General features: G+C 46.4%; 1 protein-coding gene across 2 annotated transcripts in view; it reads left to right on the top strand.

Moving 5' to 3' along the window:
* Positions 1 to 24,895, top strand: part of ZFAT (zinc finger and AT-hook domain containing) — a 287,697-nt gene that overhangs the window by 99,677 nt on the left and 163,125 nt on the right. For both annotated transcript variants that reach the window (XM_040355000.1, XM_040354999.1), the window contains exons 7-8: positions 1,903 to 3,269; positions 15,932 to 16,164. In XM_040355000.1, coding sequence (XP_040210934.1) covers positions 1,903 to 3,269; positions 15,932 to 16,164 — 1,600 coding nt within the window. The remainder of the gene's footprint in view (positions 1 to 1,902; positions 3,270 to 15,931; positions 16,165 to 24,895) is intronic.

Raw genomic sequence — 24,895 nt, 5'->3', positions numbered from 1 at the left:
ACCTTCCTGCTGACTCCCCGGAAGTGACTACTGATGATGTCTTTCTGGTTCACTTGTTGGTTTACCACTGCATCCTGGGACATCTCATACCTGTAGTACTTCCAAAGCTAACTCTGAATAAAAGACCCTCAGAAGCTTCAGGTGCTGTGAGCAAGCTTTGTCATAAACTTCTAGGGAGGCTTTGGGGACAATTTGAAGCACCAAGAAAGAGACATGGGGTAGAATTTTGAATCCAAGCAAACGCAACGTGTAAAAACAGGACTGTAAGGTACCGTATTTATCGCGGTATAACGCACTCTGGCGTATACCGCGCACCCCCAAAGTAGCCCCCAATCCTGTGGGAAAAAAAGATTTTTTGTTTTTTTGTACTTACAGTTTTGATGTCTTGCGCGGCGTCCATCTGCGGCCTCGTCGGGTCCGGCGTCCTTCTGCGGCTTCGCGTGTCCTCTTCGTCCGGCGTCCGTCTTCGGCGGGTCGGGCGTCCATCTTCGGCGGGTCGGGCGTCCATCTTCGGCGGGTCGGGCGTCCATCTTCGGCGGGTCGGGCGTCCATCTTCGGCGGGTCCGGTGTCCATCTTCGGCGGGTCCGGCGTCCATCTTCGGCGGCGTCCTCCCGCTCGTTTCCCGCCACGACTTTGAATACTGCGCCCGCATATAGTGAGCGCAGTACACTCGTGAATCTTCAGGCAGGCTCAGGCGCCTCTCGCACTGACGTCCTATACGCTCAGGACGTCAGTACGAGAGGCGCCGAGACTGCCCGAAGATTCACGAGTGTACTGCGCTCGCTATATGCGGGCGCAGTATTCAAACTCATGGCGGGAAAGCGGGTATCGGCGTATATCGCGCACCCACGATTTTGCCCTGATTTTCAGGGCAAAATAGTGCGCGGTATACGCCGATAAATACGGTAACCATTTTATTTAGTGACAGGGCTTTGATTTGTATTCAGAGTGCTTTAAAAAAGCGTGTCCAATGCCACACTTTGAAGTGTAAACGAGCCAAGTTTTGTATGGTTATAAAACATTTTAGGGTAAAGAAAAATATTGCGCTTGTTTGAATATAAGAGAGCAGCGATCAAAAAGTGTTATACCACACAAAGAACAGTATGCAAAAAAAGGGGGAGATCGCGCTAGATATGTATAGCAACACAAAAATTGTGTGAGGTATAAAACACGAGAATGTTCAAATAAATAATGGTCATAAAAATTATCAGTCCGCCAGAAAGGCAAAATCCATAAAAATAATCTCCCAAGTGTATACAGCGAATCCACACGAGAAAAGTGCTTGAAAGGAAAGAACCTCCACCACAGTCATATAAAGCCTCTTACCGAATGGAGACGATCTCTAAATTATAAGAGATCAAAAACAGCCTGGTAAGAGACATGGATCGATGATATCCGATAGGAAACCCAAATGCTGATAGCCTGTATCCTTAGTATGGGTGAGTGACTCCCGATATGCCATCCGAGGGTATGTAAAATAAAAGGGGCTCACATAGTATAAAACCTTAATTTATTCGGTAAAAACAAGTGGAATTGCACTTACAATTATCCAGAAATGCAGAGCATATAAAATAAAGCCGGCCAGCTTAGGAACACACAGCCCGTATCCGGGTAGAGAAAATGCGCGGTGACATCAGAACGCCACCTCCCTACGTTTCGTCACGACAGGACTTGATCCCGTGACCAAGTCCTGTCGTGACAAAACATAGGGAGGCGGCGTTATTCATTTTTATGACCATTATTTATTTGAACATTCCCGTGTTTTATACCTCACTCAATTTTTGTGTTGCTATATATATCTACTTTTTTTTTTTTTTATAAAACATTTTAAAGTTGGGTCTTGCCTTCAAGACCCAGTAGAGTTTACATTTCAACTTAACAAAATTTTTCTAATTTTTCAGATTGGCCTCAACCCAACTTAAAATTTTCACTTGTGAATACTGCAATAAAGTTTTCAAGTTCAAGCACTCTCTGCAAGCCCACCTACGAATCCACACCAACGAAAAGCCTTACAAGTGCCCGCTCTGCAACTACGCCAGCGCCATCAAGGCCAACCTCAGCGTCCACATGAGGAAGCACACGGGGGAAAAGTTCAGCTGTGACCACTGTTCGTTCAGCTGCCTTAGCAAGGGTCACCTGAAGGTCCACGTCGAGCGAGTTCACAAGAAGATCAAACAGCACTGCCGCTTCTGCAAAAAGAAATATTCAGATGTCAAGAATCTCATCAAACACGTCAAAGAGACGCACAATCTGCTGGACAAAAAGGTAAAAGAGACCTTCGATGAGCTGAGGTTGCTCACCAGAGAAGGAAAACGGCAGCTCCTCTACGACTGCCACATTTGTGAACGCAAATTCAAAAATGAACTGGAACGTGACCGCCACATGATGGTCCACGGTGACGAGAGACCCTTCGCTTGCGAGCTCTGCAACCACGGGGCTACCAAGTACCAATCCCTTGAGCTGCACATCCGCAGGCACCCCTTCGTCTACGTCTGCTCGAACTGTTGTAAAAAATTTGTGAGCATCGTCAGGCTAAAAGCTCACATCAAAGAAGTCCACCCCGACGTAGAGGAAGAAACGTTGCTTCACGATTCCATCGCTCAGAGTTTTTGTCTTCTAGAGCCTGGCAGCGACATCCAGCAGGAGGCCTTGGGGGACATGGAAATGAATGCCCAGGAGGACCTCAACGCACCTTCCGCTCTAGATCCACAAATGCCTTTGAGGGAAACCGTTTTGGATCATCCTCAGAACTTGAAACCTCACAAAGAGGAATTTCCTTCAGAAAAAACAAGTGAGCTGCATTTCTCTGGAAGCGAGCAAGCCAATCATTTCACAGATTGCACTATAGAAAAGCTTGCAGACTCTTCCAGCATCTCTAAGGGAGTGTCAAGCGATGAACTTTTACACTGTTTGACAGAGAAAGAGAATAATCATCTGTATGCTAATCTCGGAGATGTACAGAGAGGAGATAATGTTTTGGGGGCAGACGGTCATGTCACAGCTCAAAGCTCTCATTTGAGAGATGGAGAGTTTGGTGGTTTGGCAAAAGATGTTCCGTTTGATCAAAGTGTCTGTAGAGAAAGCACAGAGGAGAGCGTTGGTAACGAGACCCACCATCAGATTCCTGGTCAGAATCCGGCATCTGGTATTTCAGGAGGTGATGGAGCGTTTATGGCCATCTTGAACGGACTACACAAGAGACAGCTGAATATGGATCTACTGCAGAAAATCAGGAAGGTTTATGGGGAACTGGAGTGTGAATACTGTGGTAAGGAGATTTCCACTTTTTGTTGTTTAAAATAAACTTGCGGTAGTTCCCCCTCCAAAAAAGTTTTACCCTTAGTCTGATGCTCATTTTGTCTAGGGGAATCGGCTAGTTGTTTTAAAATCGACGCTGTACTTACCGTTGTAGAGAGCGATCTTCTCCGCCGCTTCCGGGTATGGTGTTCGGGTATGGGCGTTCCTTCTTGATTGACAGTCTTCCGACGGTCGCATCTATCACGTCACGAGTAGCCGAAAGAAGCCGGCCCGGCCCGGCTCTATACGGCGCCTGCGCACCGACGTTCGGCTACTTTCGGAAAAGGGTGCAGGGTGCAGAATTTCGGGGGCCCTTTTATACTTGCATGCATGGGCATCCGCAGAACTTTTTTCAGGTGGGGGGGGGGCATCATTTTTAAGGTCACCCATGCTCCACCCCTTTTTGACAATCTCATGAAGGGGAGGGGCTTAGTCATTATCACATAAAGCGCAGGCATGCAAAGGTTTGAAAAACCTGATGCAAAAGCAGGTCAGGCCATGTGTTCCCCTATGGATCCCCCTTGGTCCCCATAGATTCTCTTTTAGTGTTAGGCCTCGTACACACGATAGGTTAACCAGAGGACAACGGTCTGATGGACCGTTTTCATCGGTCAAAACCGATCGTGTGTGGGCCCCATAGGTTAAAAAAAAGCCAACTTGCTTTAAATTTAACCGATGGATTCCTAACCGATAGGTCCAAACCGATCGTTGGTAGGCACAACCATCGGTTAAAAATCCACGCATTCTCAGAATCAAGTCGAATCAGAATCAAGTCGACGCATGCTTGGAAGCATTGAATTTAGTTTTTTTCAGCACGTCGTTGTGTTTTACGTCACCGCGTTCTGACACGATCGTTTTTTTAACCGATGGTGTGTAGGCGCGACAGACCATCAGTCAGCTTTATCGGTTAACCTATGACAACGGTCCTTCAGACTATTCTCATCGGATGGACTGATCGTGTGTACGAGGCTTCACTTTTTCACCTATATTCCCTGTGGTACCAGGTTTTCCTGCGTCACCAGGTACTCAGGCTCTCCCTGCAAAGAATATATATATATATTTATTTAACATGACCCCCTTTAGGGCAGGCCAAGGTCTCCATAGATCCCCCTTTAGAGCAGGATCCCCATAAATCGCCTCTTTAGCGCAGGGTCCCCATAAATCCCCTCTTTAGCACAGGGTTCCCATAGATCCCCTTTTACTGCAAGCCAGGGTAGGTCCCCAATAATTCCCTTTTTAGAGCAGACAAGGGCAGGTCCCCATATAGTCTTATCTAATATTCCAATCGCACACGCTCCTGGAAAGTATGGCTCTTAAAATTGGTGAGTGCTGCAGCGATTGGGTCCTGGAAACATCAAGCAAGTTAACATATTCGCCAGGACACCATGGATTAACACTTCTGTCCAAAAGTTTATTTTATTGAGAAAGATCACATGACAGAAATAGGTGCAATATATAAATATATAGATCCCCCTTTAGAGCAGGCCAGGGTAGGTCCCCCAGAGATCCCCATATAGATCCCCCTTTACTTGGTCTTCTTACTCTTAACTTTTTTTTCACCTGTATCTGTATATAGAATAGCATCCCCAGGTTTTCCTGTAGCACCACACTCCAGGCTCTCCAGCCTCTTCCCCTGCAAAGAATATATTATATATATTTTTCACTCCACGGGTCCTCCTTGCGTCCTCCTCCTCGGCTCAGGCTTTCCTTTCCCGTTTCTCCAGTACTCTCTCCCGCACTGGGCGGCCGCTGCACAGCCAGTCCCTCCCCAAGACAGTCCAACAGATTACTCCACACACAGGCAGGACTCCACCACCACTCCACTTGAGTGGGTGGCGCCAGATCTACATCTCTCTCTACACAGTACACAGGAGGGACTGGGTAGTGAGTCAGAGAGCAGCAGACTCAGAAAAAAGTCTGCGGCGGACCCCTTGCCGATCCCTGATTCTTTAAAGGGGGCACTTACCCCCCCTTGCGGACGCCCGTGCTTACATGAGTTGGGCAGATATGGGGGACTACCACCTGCTGTCCTCCTGAACATTGCTCATGTGTAGAGTCGGTGAGAAGCATTAAAGTCAGAGGCGTAACTTGAACCTTCAGGGCCATGGTGCCAGTATTTATTTTTACCCTTTTTATTTTTTACAATTATTAGTGGGAATGCTCAATAGCATTTCCAGTATTATTCGTTTTTTATTAGTGGGAATGCTCAATAGCATTCCCAGTATTGTTATTCGTTTTTTATTATTCTTAAATTTAATTTCTCTTCCGTTCATGGACGGAACACAGCAGCCTTTGACCTTAGGGTTATATCCGCTTCCTTCCAGAAGAGTTAGGCAGAAAAAAAGCACTTTAAGTGTTAACAACACTTTCCTCAGTGCAGCTCCTCCCAGGGGGCGTGGTTCCCCGGGTATAACCCACACCCTGCTCTAGCAGACTCAGTTTTTCTCTGCCTAACGTCAGGATAGGACAGGCCCTCTAGAGTCCTGTACTCTGGAGATTTTTTTGCGATTTTTTTCGCTTTTTTTTGTTGACAGTCCCAGCACAGCCAGCACATCAGAGCACACCAAGGGTTTTCAGCTCTCTCTGCAACCAGGTGGGGTGGTGAGTCCCTGGGAGGCTTCACCTTCTATTTTTACAGTCGGGAGGTGACCGGTGGGGTGTTCTGCCTTGCAGTACACAGCGGTGGGGCAACATGGACCTGTTTCTGCCCTAGCAATGCCTGGATTATGCTTTAATCCCCCTGCCACATCTGTTGAGGCAATGTCAGTGAAGCAGCTAGTGCCCAGAAGGGGGGTACAAAAGCGCCCCCTCCCTGAGCCTGCTTCTGGGGATATCTCTGAAGCAGATCTGGTCTGTCATGTCAGACAATGCAGGCTTAACCCACACGGACTGTGAGGATGACTCTGCCCCAGGGTCAGTACATGATAGGGGATTTGTCTTATTTCTGCGGTGATACTCATAAACTTGAGGATGGCGGGGGCACCGTATGTGCCTGTCCCTTTTGGGTTCCGCAAAACCGCCCAGCACCGCTAGACTATTTCCCTGTATTCCATGTTTGGAGCAATTGCTATGTATGGATTGGACACGCCACAGACAGTTTTTTTTTTTTTTTTTTTTTGCTGTTCCTAAAAAATTTGCGGTCCTTTATCCCTTTGAGGAGTCTCTCCTCCATCAGTGGACACTCTCGTGACACACTCTGAGTACAGCCACCACATTGCCTGTGGAAGGGGCTCACCTTGGGGTCGCTACGAGTGTACTTGTCTGCTACGGCTCCGTTCCGGAAGTCGGACTCACTGTTCGTGTCGGTGGCTGGTCCTAAAGGAGGCCTGGCGGTCTCGTCGGCCACTATTTCTAGGTAGATCAGGCAGGTTGTGCTTCAGGCCTATGCCCTAAAGGGGCGGGCGCCTCCCTTTCAGGTTACGGCACATTCGACCAGGGCGATCGGTGCCTTTTGGGCTTTCCGACATTAAGCCTCTGTGTTACAGGTGTGTGAGGCAGCGACCTGGTCGTCGGTCAACACTTTTTCAAAGTTTTACAAGGTGGATGTGAGTGCATCTTCTGATGCCTCCTTCGGCCGCAAGGTGTTACAGGCGGCAGTTTAAAATTGGAATTCCTCCGTTGAGTAACTCCAGTTTTGTTTGGGTTGTAACCTGGTTTGCTGTGTTATTTTCCCACCCCTCAAATTTTTTGACACTGCTTGGGGACGTCCCCAAGGTCAAAGGCTGCTGGATTTTGTACTCGCAGTAAAATCCATTTCTCTGAGTTCATGGACGGACACAGCACCTACCCCTCCTTTTGTTTGTACTGCTTGTTACGAACTGAGGCTGCTAGAGCAGGGTGTGGGTTATACCCGGGGAACCACGCCCCCTGGGAGGAGCTGCACTGAGGAAAGTGTTGTTAACACTTAAAGTGCTTTTTTTCTGCCTAACTCTTCTGGAAGGAAGCGGATATAACCCTAAGGTCAAAGACTGCTGTGTCTGTCAATGAACTCAGAGAAATGGATTTTACGTGAGTACAAAAATCCTATTTTTAACCACTTAACCCCCGGACCATATTGCTGGTCAAAGACCAGAGTACTTTTTACGATTCGGCACGGCGTCGATTTAACTGACAATTGCGCGTTCGTGCGACATGGCTCACAAACAAAATTGGCGTCCTTTTTTCCCCACAAATAGAGCTTTCTTTTCGTGGTATTTGATCACCTCTGCGGTTTTTAGTTTTTGCGCTATAAACAAAAATAGAGCGACAATTTTGAAAAAAAATGAATATTTTTTACTTTTTGCTGTAATAAATATCCCCCAAAAATATATAAAAAAAACATTTTTTTTCCTCAGTTTAGGCCGATACGTATTCTTCTACATATTTTTCGTAAAAAAAAATCGTAATAAGCGTTTCTTGATTTGTTTGCGCAAAAGTTATAGTGTTTACAAAATAGGGGGTATTTTTATGGCATTTTTATTAATATTTTTTTTTTTTACTAGCAATGGCGGCAATCAGCGATTTTTTTCGGTACTGCGACATTATGGCGGACACTTCGGACACTTTTGACACATTTTTGGGACCATTGGCATTTTTATAGCGATCAGTGCTATAAAAATGCATTGGATTACTATAAAAATGCCACTGGCAGTGAAGGGGTTAACACTAGGGGGCGGGGAAGGGGTTAAGTATGTTCCCTGGGTGTGTTCTAACTGTAGGGGGGGGTGGCCTCACTGGGGGAAATGACCGATCTTTTGTTCATACATTGTATGAACAGAGGATTAGCATTTCCCCCCCTGACAGGACCGGGAGCTGTGTGTTTACACACACAGCTCCCGCTCCCGCTCCCCGCTCTGTAACGAGCGATCGCGTGTGCCCGGCGCCCTCCTAGTTGCCTGCGAGAGAGCCGACGTAGAGCTACGGGCTCTCGCGCAGGAGAGCCAACCTGCCGCTGTAGAATGACGGCGGCAGGTCGGCAAGTAGTTAATTTTATTATTTCGTACGTTTTTTGGCTCTCCGTAACTTCTGCATACTTTCAGCTATTAAGACCATTCAACTTTATAAAATGTTCAGTTCTTTCAGCTAATGATTGGACTTCTTCAACTTTTTTTCTACTATTTATACTTTTTAAAATATTTAAGCTTTTTTACACTTTTTTTTAACATTAAAGTCAATGAGAGCATGCTTCAAATCCTTAAAATCTCCTTCCGCTCCCAACAGTTTCAGCTCCTTCATACTTTCACCTACAGACACCAAACTTTAAAATGTTCACAAAATATTCAGCTATCCGGCTATATCTTTTCAGTTTGATGTCTTTTACAGTTTTTGTGAAAAAGCTGTTTAAGTTTAGTGATCATTTCAGGAAATTTTAGCGATTTAAACAGAGTGTCTTTGGGGTTGCTTCGAGTGGATGATGTAATAGCTAGAGCACAGAGCTTTAAAAAAATATATATTTTGTTCCTTTTCTATAAATTGCTCTCACAACATTGTATACATTGTAGGTATTTTTGTCTAGTTTCAGGCAATGTGCTCAGTTTTGTGATACGCCTTTTTCTTTTGGCTGGTTGAGCTTCCAAATGACAAGAGTTCTACACTTTCTTCCATTGACTGTCCTGTATAAAATTCTTCAGATTTAGACATTAATGGCTGTGTTGAGTTATTTTGAGGGGACAGCAAATTTACACTGTTATACAAGCTGTACACTCACTACTTTACATTGTAGCAAAGTGTCATTTCTTCAGTGTTGTCACATGAAAAGATACAAGAAAAGATTTACACAAATGCGAGGGTTGTACTTCTGTGACATACTGTATGTGATCTCCCGCACACAGAGGGGTGTACTTACTTTTGCGAGATGCTGTATATATTTATTGTGGTCTATAAGTGGTTACATCACACATGGCGTGTGCTAAGGTCTGCAGCAATGAAGGATTTTTGTATTTGAAACTTTAATGTTAATCTAGACAGTTGATGGGGTGTAATATTCCCGCTGGGTGGAGTATGCGATCCCCTTACTTTCAATATCGCCCCAACCGAGGCGTGATTTTCCCGTCATTTTGTTTGTGTGAATTGTCAGGTGACAATTATGTCCCATGATTGGGGTGCCATTGAAAGTAACGGGATCACAAGCGTGTGACACGTTTTGCGGCAATTCGGGAAATTGCAGTAATTCCGCCCGCGGTCCGGAACGCCTAGGTGTGATCACAGCCAAAGCTAAGCGTCTTCTATCAGTTGCTGGGTTCTCCTTCTATAGATTCTGGGGGAACATTGTCACCCCCCCCCCCTTCAGTACAGACCCCCCTCTCCCTCGAGTATAGACGCCCCCCCCCCCCCCCCCTGCTACAGACACCAGAGAGCGGTGTGTGTCCCACGAGTGTGGGCCCCTCCTCCTCTGTGGGCGTAAAGAGAGGAGGCCCGCCACGCTGGGTGTACCAAGATGGCCGCGGCTCCGGAGCTAGGCCGAAGCCACGGTCTTTCCTGATGCTGTGACCGCAGCGGCAATCCGCGGCCTAGCTCCGGAGCCGCGGCACTGCTAGCAGCCATGTAAAATATCAGCCTAATTTGGATAAAAATCGTCCGATGCCGATTTTCTCCAAAACGCCCAAATATCGTCCGATATATCGGTCGACCCCTAATCTTGTTACACCCCCCGAAGTTTTCCTTTTTACACTTAATTTATAAAGGAAAGTTTAGAAGTCCGTGTGACTGGTTAGATATTGAATTTTAAAAGCGGTGAACTTCTGTCAGATTAGCAAACCTGTGAGATGAGCAGGCATGCCGCTGCTTTTAAAATTCAACATTATAACAGTCAGATAGAGTTCCAAGTACTGGATTTCACTATATAAAACTCACTTTACTGTTAAATATAAGTGTAAAATGCAAATCTCCGGTGGGTGCAACAAGATGTCCGCTTTCCCCTGCTATTAGTATCCTTACTATAGAGGAGTGCAGCAAGATGGCGGCGACGGAACTTCACTTTTGTTACCAATTCTGACGGGTCGCCATATCTGACAAAACAGGGGGCGGTCTGTTTTTCCAATGTTGAGAAACTGACATTCTGGCTGCTAAGATGCAATGCCTCAGGATGGCCTTTTTTGATCTTGGATACTCTGATATTGAAAGAAGAGCCACCCTAAGAGGACCTGGACATCAAAGATACACGGCTGTAAGATAAGATTAAGGTCCAAAAGGTGCTATTGCTCTGCTATCCTACCGGTTGTGTATAAACCTTTAAGTTCATCAAAGCATCTCCAGCATCTATCTGATATTCACAGAAATATGTGTTTTGCTTCCAAGGGAGTTCAATACCAGAGGGATTGGGTTTTGTAGCTTCTTCCCTGCAGATAAGAAGACGTGGACATTTTATGAGTGTGAAACTTTTCTTCAAGTCCTCTTTGCTACAAGAAACTTCCAGGGACTTTTGTTATATTTATATTGAAGATTACATTCACACCTTTGTGTTAAAAAATAAATTCTCCTTACGGTAGGTGCCATCCCCAGAAAAAATCTTCATACACAGGGAATAAATAATGATGTACGCAAAACATGTCAAAGGTGAACCACACAGCATCGCATGAAAACAAGCCCGTGAACATGGCAAGTTTTTGGAAACGGCAGTTCTGCTTTGAATTAGAACCTTTGGGCCAGATTCACAGACGAGATACTCCGGCGTATCTCTCAGAGTATCTATGCGACTGATTCATAGAATCAGTTACGCATAGATATCCCTAAGATCCGACAGGTGTAATTGTTTTACACTGTCGGATCTTAGGATGCAGTACCGCCGCTGGGGGGAGTTCACGTCGTAAACCAGCGTCGGGTATGCAAATTAGGAGTTACGGCGATTCACAACGGATTTTCGCGTTCGCTACGTTGCCGCTAGTCTAGTTTCCCGTCGCAAAGTTAGTCGTCGTTTTTGGTGCCTTAACTTTACATAGCAATCGTATTGCTGTATAAAGTATGGCCTTCGTTCCCGCGTTGAAATTTAAAAATGGACGTCGTTTGCGTAAGCCGTCCAGGAATACGGAATTACGTTACGCGCGTCGCCGTTCGAAAAAATGACGTCACGGCGCGCAAAGCACGACGGGAATTACGAAACCTGAGCATGCGCAGTAGGTCCGGCGCGGGAGCTTGCCTAATTTAAATGGCACACGCCCATTTGAATTGGCCCGCCTTGCGCCAGAGGCCGCCGGCGTAGGTTTTCATCGCAAGTGCTTGGTGAATCAGGCACTTGCGATGAAAACTTGCGGCGGTGTAACATATCTACGATATGTTACGCCGCCGCTCCCCTACGTGAATCTGGCCCTTAATTCTTTAGGCGGAGTGCATGACATTTTTCTTTTAGGGCACATTTTATTCTGTTGCACAGCAGCAGTAAGACAGTTAATATAACGTTTTTGGTGCCCCCCTGGTAGGTGACTTGGACTTAAAGTGGAGGTTCCACCAAAAACCTAAAAATAAATGAAAAAAAAAAAAAAAATATTTACTCACCCTAAATAGCTGTTGCTATGCGGAAGTGCCGAATTTGCCTCTTCATTGTCCGCAGTGGATTCTCTTCCTCCTCCTACACTGGGCGTCTTCTTGTGAATGGGGCGCGCTGCATTCTGGGAACTGTGTGTGTCCCAGAAAGCAGCCGGCCCATTCACAAAGCGCCGCGCTGCTCGCACATGCGCAGTAGGAAAAGGGCAGTGAAGCCGTACGGCTTCACTGCCTGTTTCCCTTACTGTGGATGGCGGCGCTGGGAGCTGCCAGGATCGATGATCGGCCTCGGCGGGGGCTGACATCGCTGGCGGCTAGGACAGGTAAGTGTCCTTATTAAAAGTCAGCAGCTCCAGTGTTAGTAGATGCTGAATTTTTTTTTTTTTTTTTAATGTAACCTCCTCTTTAACCAAGGTGCTTGGTCTAAGTGACAGTTGGTCACTATTTGGTTTTTGGTTGGAAACTGGCATCAGGCCTCAGCCCTTGGGATTGCCCTACCAAGTGGAGGCTGTTCACAAGCCATTAGGGCAGGAGAGTGGTCATATCCAAAAAGAGATCTAGGCAGGTGGCAAGTGAGAGCGTAGCGGAGTCCAGGCAGGGGTCTTGGTGGGTGGCAAGCAAAAGACTTGTCAGGTCCAGGCAAGGGTCTTGTTGGGTGGCAATTGAGAGCGTAGTCGGGTCTAGGCATGGGTCTTGTTGGGTGATAAGTTAGAGAGTAATCAGGTCTACGCAGTTGGTGTCTACGCCAGGGGTGCCCAACCAGTGGCCCCGCGGAGTCCTCTGATGTGGCCCACAACCTCCTGCTCTATATATATAATATACAAGGTGTGTGTGTGTGTGTGTATATATATATACTTTCAAACTAATCCTGCACCTGCAGGTTACCTGCACTGAGCCATAGACTTCTGTTTTTACCTGTGGGTTTGGTGGGCTTTCAGAAAGTGCACTATACCATCAGGATATAATAGAAGTCCATGGCAAGGTGCAGCTAACCTGCAGTAAAGCCAGCCTTCGTATGAAAACAGCCTTAGGACCCAATCGGACCCTCTATTCACATATTTCCATTTACCCCCGCTTAACCACTTAACCCCCGGACCATATTGCTGGTCAAAAACCAGAGCACTTTTTGCGATTCGGCACTGCGTTGCTTTAACTGACAATTGCGCTGTCGTGCGACGTGGCTCCCAAACAAAATTGGCGTCCTTTTTTCCCCACAATTAAAGCTTTCTTTTGGTGGTATTTGATCACCTCTGCGGTTTTTAGTTTTTGCGCTATAAGCAAAAATAGAGCGACAATTTTGAAAAAAAATAATATTTTTTAGTTTTTGCTATAATAAATATTCCCCAAAAATATATAAAAAAAAACATTTTTTTTCCCTCAGTTTAGGCCGATACGTATTCTTCGACATATTTTTCGTAAAAAAAAATCGCAATAAGCGTTTATTGATTGGCTTGCGCAAAAGTTATAGCGTTTACAAAATAGGGGGTATTTTTATGGCATTTTTATTAATATTTTTTTTTTTACTAGTAATGGCGGCGATCAGCGTTTTATTTTTATTTTTCGGTACTGCGACATTATGGCGGACACTTTTGACACATTTTTGGGACCATTGGCATTTTTATAGCGATCAGTGCTATAAAAATGCATTGGATTACTATAAAAATGCCACTGGCAGGGAAGGGGTTAACACTAGGGGGCGGGGAAGGGGATAAGTATGTTCCCTGGGTGTGTTCTAACTGTAGGGGGGGGTGGCCTCACTAGGGGAAATGACTGATCTTCCGTTCATACATTGTATGAACAGACGGTCAGCATGTCTCTCCCTGACAGGACCGGGAGCTGTGTGTTTAGCCCGCATTCACACTTTTTTTTAACAAGACTTTGCATTGATGTCTATGGCCGAACGCCAATGCCGCCTGAAAAAAAGGGTCCAGGACTTGTTTTCAGGCGGCAGGCGTATGGCGTTTCGGCGTTCGGCGTGAGATGTGAACCATCTCATAGACCTCAATGCAAATTCGCCCCTCCGGCGTATCGAGCGTCAGGCGTTTTGTCGCCTAGGTGTGAATGGAGCCTTACACACACAGCTCCCGGTCCCCGGCTCTGTAACGAGCAATCGCTCACGGGGGTCGGGGGCGAGCGGGGGGCCCCTAGTGGCCTGCGCAAGAGCCAAAGTTATATTACGTGCTCTCGCGCAGGGGAGCCGACCTGCCGCCGTAAAACGACGGCGGCTGGTCGGCAAGTGGTTAACTTCAATCCGATATGCTAAACAAAACAAATAAACAGAAGGGTATCCATCCCCTTCTGTGTGGGCAGATTGAATTGGAGGGCTCATAGAGTAGCGTGGACTGTGTCTGTATTCGTTCTGCATATGCAGCGTGGACACAGACCTGTCATCCGCCCATTACACTTATTTTGGCCCAGACTGGTTATCAAGTCGCTTCAATGGCCCTCGCTCTTCAAAAGGTTGGGCACCCCTGGTCTACGCAGTCTCTGCTCTTCTCCTTCTTTCTGCAGCTCTTCTTGTACAGGTTGGAGCGATTCTCTGTGCCAGCACTGACCAATCAAACGCTCTGATCTGCCCCGACAGCCTTGCAGAGAGAAGAGGGAGAAAAGCAACAATTTCATATCCCCAGACCCAGGGGTCGACAAATCCCGGTCGCCATGGCGACTAGAAATAGTGTCCTGGCAACTTTTTTTGTGAGCTGGCGCCATCTGGTGGTGAGCCGTTGGTATTACAAGTTATTACCACCAGATGTGTGAGCTGGCGCCATCTGGTGGTGGCCGTTGGTATTACAAGTTAAGCATTACAAGTTAAACAGCAATTCTAATGTAATTTTTCACTATTTTCACTGCCATCTTCTTCCCTCTAATTAGAACCCCCAAACATTATATATATTTTTTATCCTAACACCCTAGAGAAGAAAATGGCGATCGTTGCAATACTTTCTGTCACGCCCTATTTGCGCAGCGGTCTTACAAGTGCACTTTTTTGGGAAAAAATTACACTTTTTTAAATAAAAAAAATAAGACAACAGTAAAGTTATCCCCATTTTTTTTTATATTATGAAAGATAATGTTACGCCGAGTAAATTGATACCCAACATGTCGCGCTTCAAAATTGCGTCCGCTCGTGGAATGCCGACAAACTTTTAGCCTTTAAAATCTCCATAGGCAACGTTTAAAAAAATCTACAGGTTGCATGTTTTGAGTTACAGAGGAGGACTAGGGCTAGAATTATTGCTCTTACTCTACCAATCGTGGCGATACCTCACATGTGTGGTTTGAACACCGTTTACATATGCAGGCGTTGGTCACGTATGTGTTTGCTTCTGCGCGCAAGCTTGTCGGGACGCGTTTTCTGGCTCCTAACTTTTTTAGCTGGCTTCTAGATTCCAAGCAAATTTGTCAAACCCTGCCCAGACCAATAACTCAGCAGTTTGGGAGGTAAGTACAGCAAGGACTGGAGGGAGGGGGGGGGGGTGTTGGATGTTAGTTCACCTTTCCAATTTTTTCTGAAAAGGTGAACAAATGCTTTAAAGCGGGAGTTCACCCTAAAAAAAATTTTTAACCTTAGATTGATGCTCATTTTGTCTAGGGGAATCGTCTAGTTTTTTTAAAATCAAAGCTGTACTTACCGTTGTAGAGAGTGATCTTCTCCGCCGCTTCCGGGTATGGTCTTCGGGACTGGGCGTTCCTATTTTGATTGACAGTCTTCCGAAAGGCTTCCGACAGTCGCATCCATCGCGTCACGAGTAGCCGAAAGAAGCCGAACGTCGGTGCGGTTCTATACAGCGCCTGCGCACCGACGTTCGGCTACTTTCGGAAAATCGTGACGCGATGGATGCGACCGTCGGAAGCCTGTCGGAAGACTGTCAATGAAGTAGGAACGCCCAGTTCCGCAGCCCATACCCGGAAGCGGCGGAGAAGATCGCTCTCTAAAACGGTAAGTACAGCTTCGATTTAAAAAAAAACTAGCCGATTCCCCTTTACAAAATGAGCCTCAATCTAAGGTTAAAAATTGTCATTTCCGGGCGAACCTCCATTTTAAGTGTTCCTAATGGACTTGCTCTTGGGCTTGTCTTTTTTATTTTCTGCCTGTTAAAGATTTCTATGAGTTGCTGTTTCTGGTAATGCAGCTGTCAGATATGAGTGATGTTTCCATTCTGCATTTCTTTTCAGGTAAGCTGTTCTGGTATCAGGTACATTATGACATGCACATCAGAACGCACACAAGGGAACATTTATACTTCTGCTCCCAGTGCAGCTACTCGTCCATCACCAAGAACTGCCTGAAACGCCACGTTATCCAGAAACATAGCAACATGTCGCTCAAGTGCCCGGCACAAGGCTGTAACTACTCCAGTCCAGACAAATACAAGCTGCAGGCACACCTCAAGATACACACTGACCTGGTAAGTCCAGTTAGAAATATATTTAGAGTGTAAGTCTGCTTTAATGTGGATGTAAATCTGATTCATGAAATTTGAGCTTGGCACAATTATCTTCAGGCCCAGATTCTCATAAGACTTACGACGGCGCAGCGCCATGTACGCCGTCGTAAGTCCTAATCTGAGCCGTCGTATCTATGCGACTGATTCTTAGAATCAGTTACGCATAGATATCCATTAGATCCGACAGGCGTAAGTCTCTTACGCCGTCGGATCTAAACTGCGATTTTTTTTTTTGCCTGCTAGGTGGCGCTTCCGTCGAATTCCATGTCGAGTATGCAAATTAGCTAGATACGCGAACTCCCGAACGTACGTGCGGCCGACGCAGTAAAGTTATGACGTTTACGTTAGGCTTTTCCCGGCGTAAAGTTGCCCCTGCTATATGGGGCGCAGCCAATGTTAAGTATGGCCGTCGTTCCCGCGTCGAAATTTAAAAAAGTTAAGTCGTTTGCGTAAGTCGTCCGTGAATGGGGCTGGACGTCATTTACGTTCACATCGAAACCAATGACGACCTTGCGACGTCATTTGGAGCAATGAACACTGGGATATTTTACGGACGGCGCATGCGCAGTTCGTTCGACGCGGGGACGCGCTTCATTTAAATGATACACGCCCCCTACCCGCCGAATTTGAATTCCGCCGGGTGATTTACTCTACGCCGCCGCAACTTTACAGGCAAGTACTTTGTGAATAAAGCACTTGCCTGAAAAACTTGCGGCGGCGTAACGTAAATTGGATACGTTACGCCGCTGCAGAGATACGCCCAGTGTACAAGAATCTGGGCCTCAGTGTTTTATTATCTCTCTTCAAAGCACTAAGTCCCGTGGCTTTCTCCTGCTCTGTTCTTCTGTTATTAGCATGATAACTTCCGACAAATTCTCCGCCAACTGTGATAAAACCAGCCTGAAATTTGTGTTGGGTAGGTTGCTATAAATAGATTAGCAGAGAGCTTGCCATGTCACAGAGGGGATGTGTGTCTTTCCTCTAATCGGCTGTCTTGGCGGTATATAGGGAATCCACATTCACTTATAATTGGTGTTGTCCCGATACCACCTTTTTTTAAGACCGAGTGCAAGTACAGATACTTTTTTTCCAAGTACTCGCCGATGCCGATTACGGATTACTTTTCTTTCAATGTCATGTGACAGTTTGACAGATGGGGAGTGATAGGTGGCGCTGATAGGCGGCACTTATGGGCACTGACTGGTGGCTGGCCCTGATAGGCAGCACTTATGGGCACTGACTGGCACTGATGGGCACTAATAAGTGTCACTGACAGGTGGCTGGCACTGATAGGTGGCACTTATGGGCACTGATAGATGGCACTGATAGGGCTGGGTGTAACAAGATGTCCGATGCTGACTAACTGCAGATGAGTGCAGTTTGTACCAAGATGGGCGTAGGGATGTACACCCTGCACCCCTGCCAGCTTACCAAGTTCCACTGCAGGTGAGGACTCGCTCTCCGCCCGCCCTCTCGGCCCCCTGACTCGGCCCGCCCTCTCGGCCCCCTGACTCGGCCCGCCCTCTCGGCCCCCTGACTCGGCCCCCTGACTCGGCCCCCTGACTCGGCCCGCCCTCTCGGCCCCCTGACTCGGCCCGCCCTCTCGGCCCCCTGACTCGGCCCGCCCTCTCGGCCCACTGACTCTGCCCGCCCTCTCGGCCCACTGACTCTGCCCGCCCTCTCGGCCCACTGACTCTGCCCGCCCTCTCGGCCCACTGACTCCGCCCGCCCTCTCGGCCCACTGACTCCGCCCGCCCTCTCGGCCCACTGACTCCGCCCGCCCTCTCGGCCCACTGACTCCGCCCGCCCTCTCGGCCCACTGACTCCGCCCGCCCTCTCGGCCCACTGACTCCGCCCGCCCTCTCGGCCCACTGACTCTGCCCGCCCTCTCGGCCCACTGACTCTGCCCTGCCTCTCTGGCCACTGACTGCCTGCCGACCAGGTATTGGGTAAGGCATCAGGAGCATTTGTGTGAGTACAAGTACTTCCGCAAATGCTCAGTATCGGTCCCGATACCAGTATTGGTATAGGGACAACCCTACTTATAATATATGTAAGCTCTGCTTCCACATTGCAGTGTTTGAGGATTTAGGAGTGTTGTATCTATGTATTAAATCTGTGAATATGTTGGAAAAGATTATATAGAGACCTGGGTCCGTTCCTGGAGCATAATATTTTATCCTTATTTGGGGCAGATTTTGTATTTATTGGGTGTTTTTTTTCTTTTGTGATAAATCACTGTGTTTTTCCAAATTCTGATTCTGTTCCCTGCAATAAATGTCCCTTCGGTGTATAAGCAACGTCCTGCAGAGAGACCGCAGTGCTCCAGGCTTTCTGTCAGCGATCTTGGGTTTAGTGAGCTACCAAAATCCTAAAGTCAGCTTGTGACTTGGCTCATTAGCCTAAACGGCGATACAGTAGCGGAGGTATCGTCATTAGTGGGCAGAATTCAGGCTCTGATTCTGGAATGTTTATTTCTCTCTCATTGCGCCCAATGGATGCTTCATCATATATTAGTGAATTTATTTCATTATTTACTAGTAAAAGGCTTTTCGTATTCACAAGTTTGTTGTATATACTATATTCCCAAAAGTATGGGGACACTGACCATCACACCTAGCTCTATAGCCCTCCACATGATTGAGTTCAGGTGTTTCCAATGAAGGGAAGTTGATATAATGTATCCCAAAAAGAACAGAAACAACACCAATCATTCCTTTTTGCCCCATCAGACTGATACTCAGCCAGAATATCTGGTGTATAGTTCAGCTATAGATTGATATTATAGAGCAGGGGTTTAAAAACTAAGAGCCAGTTTACTACCCTTTACAGTTGAGGGGGGGGGGTGGGGCAAACTGTGCCTAGTGGGAGTAGAACATGCCCATCTTTTTGGAGTAAACAATGCCATAGGCTTGATGGTCAGTGGGAGTAAATAAATACATCATTAGTGTCTGTGGGAGGAAAAATATGGTGTGCGTGGAAGAATTAGTTCCCTATCTCTGGTGTCATTGAAAGGAACAGTGTCCCATCATTGGTGTCAGTGGAAGGAATAGTGTCCCATCATCTGTATCGGTAAGAGAATAGTGCCCCATCATTGGTATTAGTGGGAGGAATAGTGTCCCCATTATTGGTATCAGTGGGAGGAATAGTGTCCCCATTATTGGTGTCAGTGGAAGGAATAGTGCTCCATCATTGGTATTAGTGGGAGGAATATTGCCCCATCGTTGATATTAGTTGGAGAAATAGTGTGGAGAAATAGTGCCCTCATCATTAGTATTAGTGGGAGGGATAGTGTCCCCATCATTGGTATCAGTAGAAGGAATAGTGTCCCCATAATTGGTGTCAATGGGAGGAATAGTGTCCCCATCATTAGTATCAGTGGGAGGAATAGTGTCCCCATAATTGGTGTCAATGGGAGGAATAGTGTCCCCATCATTAGTATCAGTGGGGGGAATAGTGTCCCCATCATTGGTATCGGTGGGAGGAATAGTATACCCATAATTGGTGTCAGTGGGAGGGATAGTGTCCCTATCATCTGTATCAGTAGTAGGAATTGTGTCCCATAATTGGTGTCAGTAAGAGGAATAGTGCCCCACCATTGGTATTAGTGGGAGGAATAGTGTCCCCATCATTGGTGTCAATGGGAGGAATAGTGTCCCCATCATTGGTATCAGTAGGAGGAAAAGTGTCCCCATCATTGGCATTAGTGGGGTGGATAGTGTCCCCATAATTGGTGTCAATGGGAAGAATAGTGTCCCATCATTGGTATTAATTGGATAAATAGTGTCCCCATCATTGGTATCAGTGGGTGAAATAGTGACCCATCATTAGTATCAGTAAGAGAAATAGTGCCCCATCATCTGTATCAGTAAGAGAATAGTGCCCCATCATTGGTATTAGTGGGAGGAATAGTGTCCCCATTATTGGTATCAGTGGGAGAAATAGTGTCCTCATCGGTATCAGTAGGAATAGTGTCCCCATCATTATCAGTGGAAGAAATAGTGCCCCATCAATGGTATCAGTGGGAGGAATAGTGTCCCCATTATTGGTGTCAGTGGGAGGAATAGTGTCCCCTTCATTGGTATTAATGGGAGGAATAGTTCCCCTTAATTGATATCAGTTGGAGAAATAGTGTCCCCATCATTGGTATTGGTGGGAAGACTAGTGTGCCATTATTGGTTTCAGTGGGAGGAACAGTATCCTCTTTATTGTTATTAGTGGGAGGATAAGTGTCTTATAATTGGTATCAGTAGGAGTTGGTGTCCTATCATTGGTATTAGTGGGAGGAATAGTGTCCCTTCATTGGTGTCAGTGGGAGGAATAGTGTACCATCGTTGGTATTTGTGGGAGGAATAATGCTCCATCATTAGACTCCTCCCTTAACAAAAGATCCCCCCCAGCAACAAGACCCCCCAGCAGCAATACATCCCGCCAGCAACAATAGACCTCAGCAGCAAAGCCCCCCCCCCCCCCCCCGCAGCAATAGATCCCAACCAGTGACAAACGTTTCTAAATAGTCAGCACCAATAGACCCTCCAGCACACCTCAGTACTCCTTGCCATTACATATAAACAGTGCTGGAGATGCATTCCCTTCCCCCCACACCCAGTTCCCTAGCACCCCGAGAGTGGATTGCTTTTCAGAGGAGCAGCAGTCCTTGCCACTATTGAAAGTAAGCCCTTAGAATTGAATGCATGTGTGTAAAAGTGCTGTAAGGTCAAACTGGACCTTTTGTAGAAATAACAATAAAATGTGCTTAGGCCAGCGTAAAAATGCTTTTCCAATTTTTTTCAGTAATCGTCTCTTTCACAGAAACAGTCGGTTATATTTTTGTCCTTCGTGATACCAGTAAGTGGGCCCCTCCTGGGCTCTTAGGGGGGGGGGGGGATTGTCCCCCTCCATTGTAGTGTTGTCATTCACTCAGAAGGTGAACTTGACCTTGTGTGTTGTTCTGATTTGCGGCGAGCGCCACAAAGTATCACTGAAGTTTTCCCGGCAAGTTTTTTTTTTTTCTGTTTGAAGTGGGTAGACTCCGGGACGGACCGCGCGTGCAGATTGAATGGCAATGTGCCGTTTCCATAACTACAAGCTTGATATGTCTTTAGAAAACATTGCTGCTCGTTGAATAAAGACTTTACACACATCTTTTGTTTTCACAGCGACTCGCTTTTCAAAAAGTTCTGCCCCAGAAATCAGCTTCACCATTATTATGTATCATCTCATAAAAAAAACTTTTATGATTGTATACAATGCAAGAATATTCAGAGCCTAGCAAAGGCATCCGGACCTTCCACCATTTCCTTCATTTTACCGAGGAACGCATGTAATTCAAATGACGCTCTCTGGGATATCTGCGTTTCAAAGAGATGAATATATAGATATAGATATAGATATAGATATAGATATATAGATAGATATAGATATCTATCTATATATCTATATCTATATCTATAATACAATTATTTTTATGTCATCCTGGTAGTTCTATTTAGAAAAGTAATTGAAATATGCTGCTGGTTTTAAGATGAACTCCAGGGACCAGAACTTTAACCCAGGGTTTGACAAATTTGCTTGGAATCTAGGAGCCAGCTAAAAAAGTTAGGAGCCAGAAAACGCACCCCGTCCCGACGAGCTTGCGTGCAGAAGCGAGCACATACGTGAGTAGCGCCCGCACATGTAAACGGTATTCAAACCAACACGTGAGGTATCGCCGCGATCGTTAGAGCGAGTGCGATAATTCTAGCTCTAGACCTCCTTTGTAACTCAAAGCATGCAACCTGTAGATTTTTTTTAAACGTCGCCTATGGAGATTTTAAAGGGTAAAAGTTTGTCGCCATTCCACGAGCGGACGCAATTTTGAAGCGTGACATGTTGGGTATCAATTTACCGTATTTATTGGGGTATAGCGCGCACCCCTAATGTTGCCCGAATTCCTGTGGAAAAAAAGTTTTTTTGTACTTACAGTTTTGGTGTCTTGCGCGGCGTCCATCAGCGGCCTCGTCGGGTCCGGCGTTCGTCTGCGGCTTCGGGTGTCCTCTTCGTCGGGTCTGGCGTCCTTCTGCGGCGTCCTCCCCGCTCGTTTCCCGCGCCGAGTTTGAATACTGCGCCGACATATACCGAGCGCAGTACACTCGTGTATCGTCGGGCGGGCTCGGCAACTCTCGCGCTGACGTCCTGTACGCTCAGGACGTCAGCACGAGAGGCGCCGAGACTGCCCGAAGATACACGAGTGTACTGCGCTCGGCGCAGTATTCAAACTCGGCGTGGGAAAGCGGGTATTAAAAAGTGTATTTTTTCCCCAAAAAAGTGCGCTTGTAAGACCGCTGCGCAAATACGATGTGACAAAGTATTGCAACGATCACCATTTTATTCTCTAGGGTGTTAGAATAAAAAATATATATAATGTTTGGGGGTTCTACTTAGAGGGAAGGAGATGGCAGTGAAAATAGTGAAAGATTACACATTAGAACAGCTGTTTAACTTGTAATGCCAATGGCCACCACCAGATGGCGCCAGCTCACAGAAGGTCACTTCTCACAGAAGGAAGAGCTTGGGACTTCACAAGGCCACAAAGCCACGGCCTCAATTACCGGCCGTCGCGGGCCCGCCGCGATTGCGTGGCGGGGGAGGTGGGGGCGCACGGAGACACAGGATCCTGTGCCTCCGTGCGCCCCTGCCGCGGGCGGCCTCAATTACCGGCCGCCGCGGGGGCCAGGTCACAATTTCTTGTTGCAATTGAGACCCGGCGCCCGGATTTTGTGGACCCCTGCTTTAACCACTTCAATACTGGGCACTTTTCCCTTTTTCCTGCCCAGACAAATTTTCAAGCTTTCAGTGCGGTCGCATTTTAAATGAAATTTTCCTCGGTCATGCAACACTGTACCCAAACAAAATTTTTATAATTTTGTTCCCACAAATAGAGCTTTTTTTAATCGTATTAGATCATCACTGGGGTTTTTATTTTTTGACAAATAAAAAAAGACCAAACATTTTGAAGAAAGTTTTTCTTTGTTTCTGTTGTACAATGTTGTAAATAAGCAAGTTTTCTCCTTCACTGATGGGCAGTGATGAGGTGGCACCAATGGGCACTAATATACATCACTAATAGGCACTGATAGGTGGCACTGATGCAGCACTGTTAAGGTGGCACTGGCAGGCATTCCTGGTGGTCATGGGTGGCATTCCTGGTGGTCATGGGTGGCATTCCTGGTGGTCATCAGTGGTGGGCGGTCCTGGGTGAGCATCCTTGGGGGGGGGGAGTGTGCACTAATAATCAGCGTGGACCTCCCCCCCGTCAGGAGAGCAACTGACGCAAGTGAGGAAACGCTGATACAGGACTTTTCCTGTTTAAACTGCGTTCCGCTGTGATTGGACACAGCTGATCACGTGGTAAAGAGTCTCCGTCGGAGTGCCCCTGTCCTCCCTTGCTTGCGTGCACACATACATAAACAGTTATCACACCACACATGTGAGGTATCACTGCGAACATCAAAGCAAGAGCAATAATTTTACCACCAGCCCTCCTGTGTGAATCGTAAGTGGTAAAGGCTTTTAAATCCCCACCTTGGATACATTAATACATAGTTTGTCGTTGTTCCACAGGTGTGCACAATTTTCTAGCATGACATGTTTGGTATCTATTTACACAGCGTAACATCTTTTATATATTACCAAAGCTATTGGGAATTTTATTGTGTTTATACGCACTAAAATGCATGAAAGTGTAATTCTTTAACCACTTAAGCCCCGGACCAAAATGCAGCTAAAAGCCCAGGCCAGGTTTTGCGATTCGGCACTGCGTCGCTTTAACAAACAATTGCGCGGTCGTGCGACGTGGCTCCCAAACAAAATTGACGTCCTTTTTTTCCCACAAATAGAGCTTTCTTTTGGTGGTATTTGATCACCTCTGTGGTTTTTATTTTTTGCGCTATAAACAAAAATAGAGCAACAATTTTGAAAAAAAATCAATATTTTTTCCTTTTTGCTATAATAAATATCCCCCAAAAATATATAAAAAAATGTTTTTTTTTTTTTTCCATCAGTTTAGGCCGATACGTATTCTTCTACATATTTTTGGTAAAAAAAATTGCAATAAGTGTTAATCGGTTGGTTTGCGCAAAATTTATAGCGTTTACAAAATAGGGAATAGTTTTATTGCATTTTTATAAAACATTTTTTTTACTACTAATGGCCGCCAGCGTTTTTTTTTTTTTTTTACACATTTTTGGGACCATTGTCATTTTCACAGCAAATATTGCATTAAAATGCATTCTTTATTGTGGAAATGACAGTTGCAGTTTGGGAGTTAACCACAGGGGGCGCTGAAGGGGTTATGTTTCACCTAGTGTGTGTTTACAACTGTAGGGGGGGTGTGGCTGTAGGTCTGACGTCATCGATTGTGTCTCCCTTTAAAAGGGATGACACGATCGATGCGCCGCCACAGTGAAGCACGGGGAAGCCGTGTTTACATACGTCTCTCCCCGTTCTTCAGCTCTGGGGAGCGATCGCGAGGGGGCGGCTAGAAACGAATAGCCGCCCCTTCATCCCGGATCGCTCCCGGAGCTACCGACCGCCGCATATAACGGGGGGGGGGGGTGGTCCCGATCGGACCCCCGACCCGCAGAAAGGCAGGGACGTACGGATACGCCCATCTGCCTGTACGTGCCATTCTGTGGACGTATATATACATGCG

Source organism: Rana temporaria, chromosome 5 (genome assembly GCF_905171775.1).
Source record: "Rana temporaria chromosome 5, aRanTem1.1, whole genome shotgun sequence".
NCBI lineage: Eukaryota > Metazoa > Chordata > Amphibia > Anura > Ranidae > Rana > Rana temporaria.
Note: the sequence above shows the minus strand (reverse complement) of the source record. Positions and strands in the feature narration are given on the sequence as shown.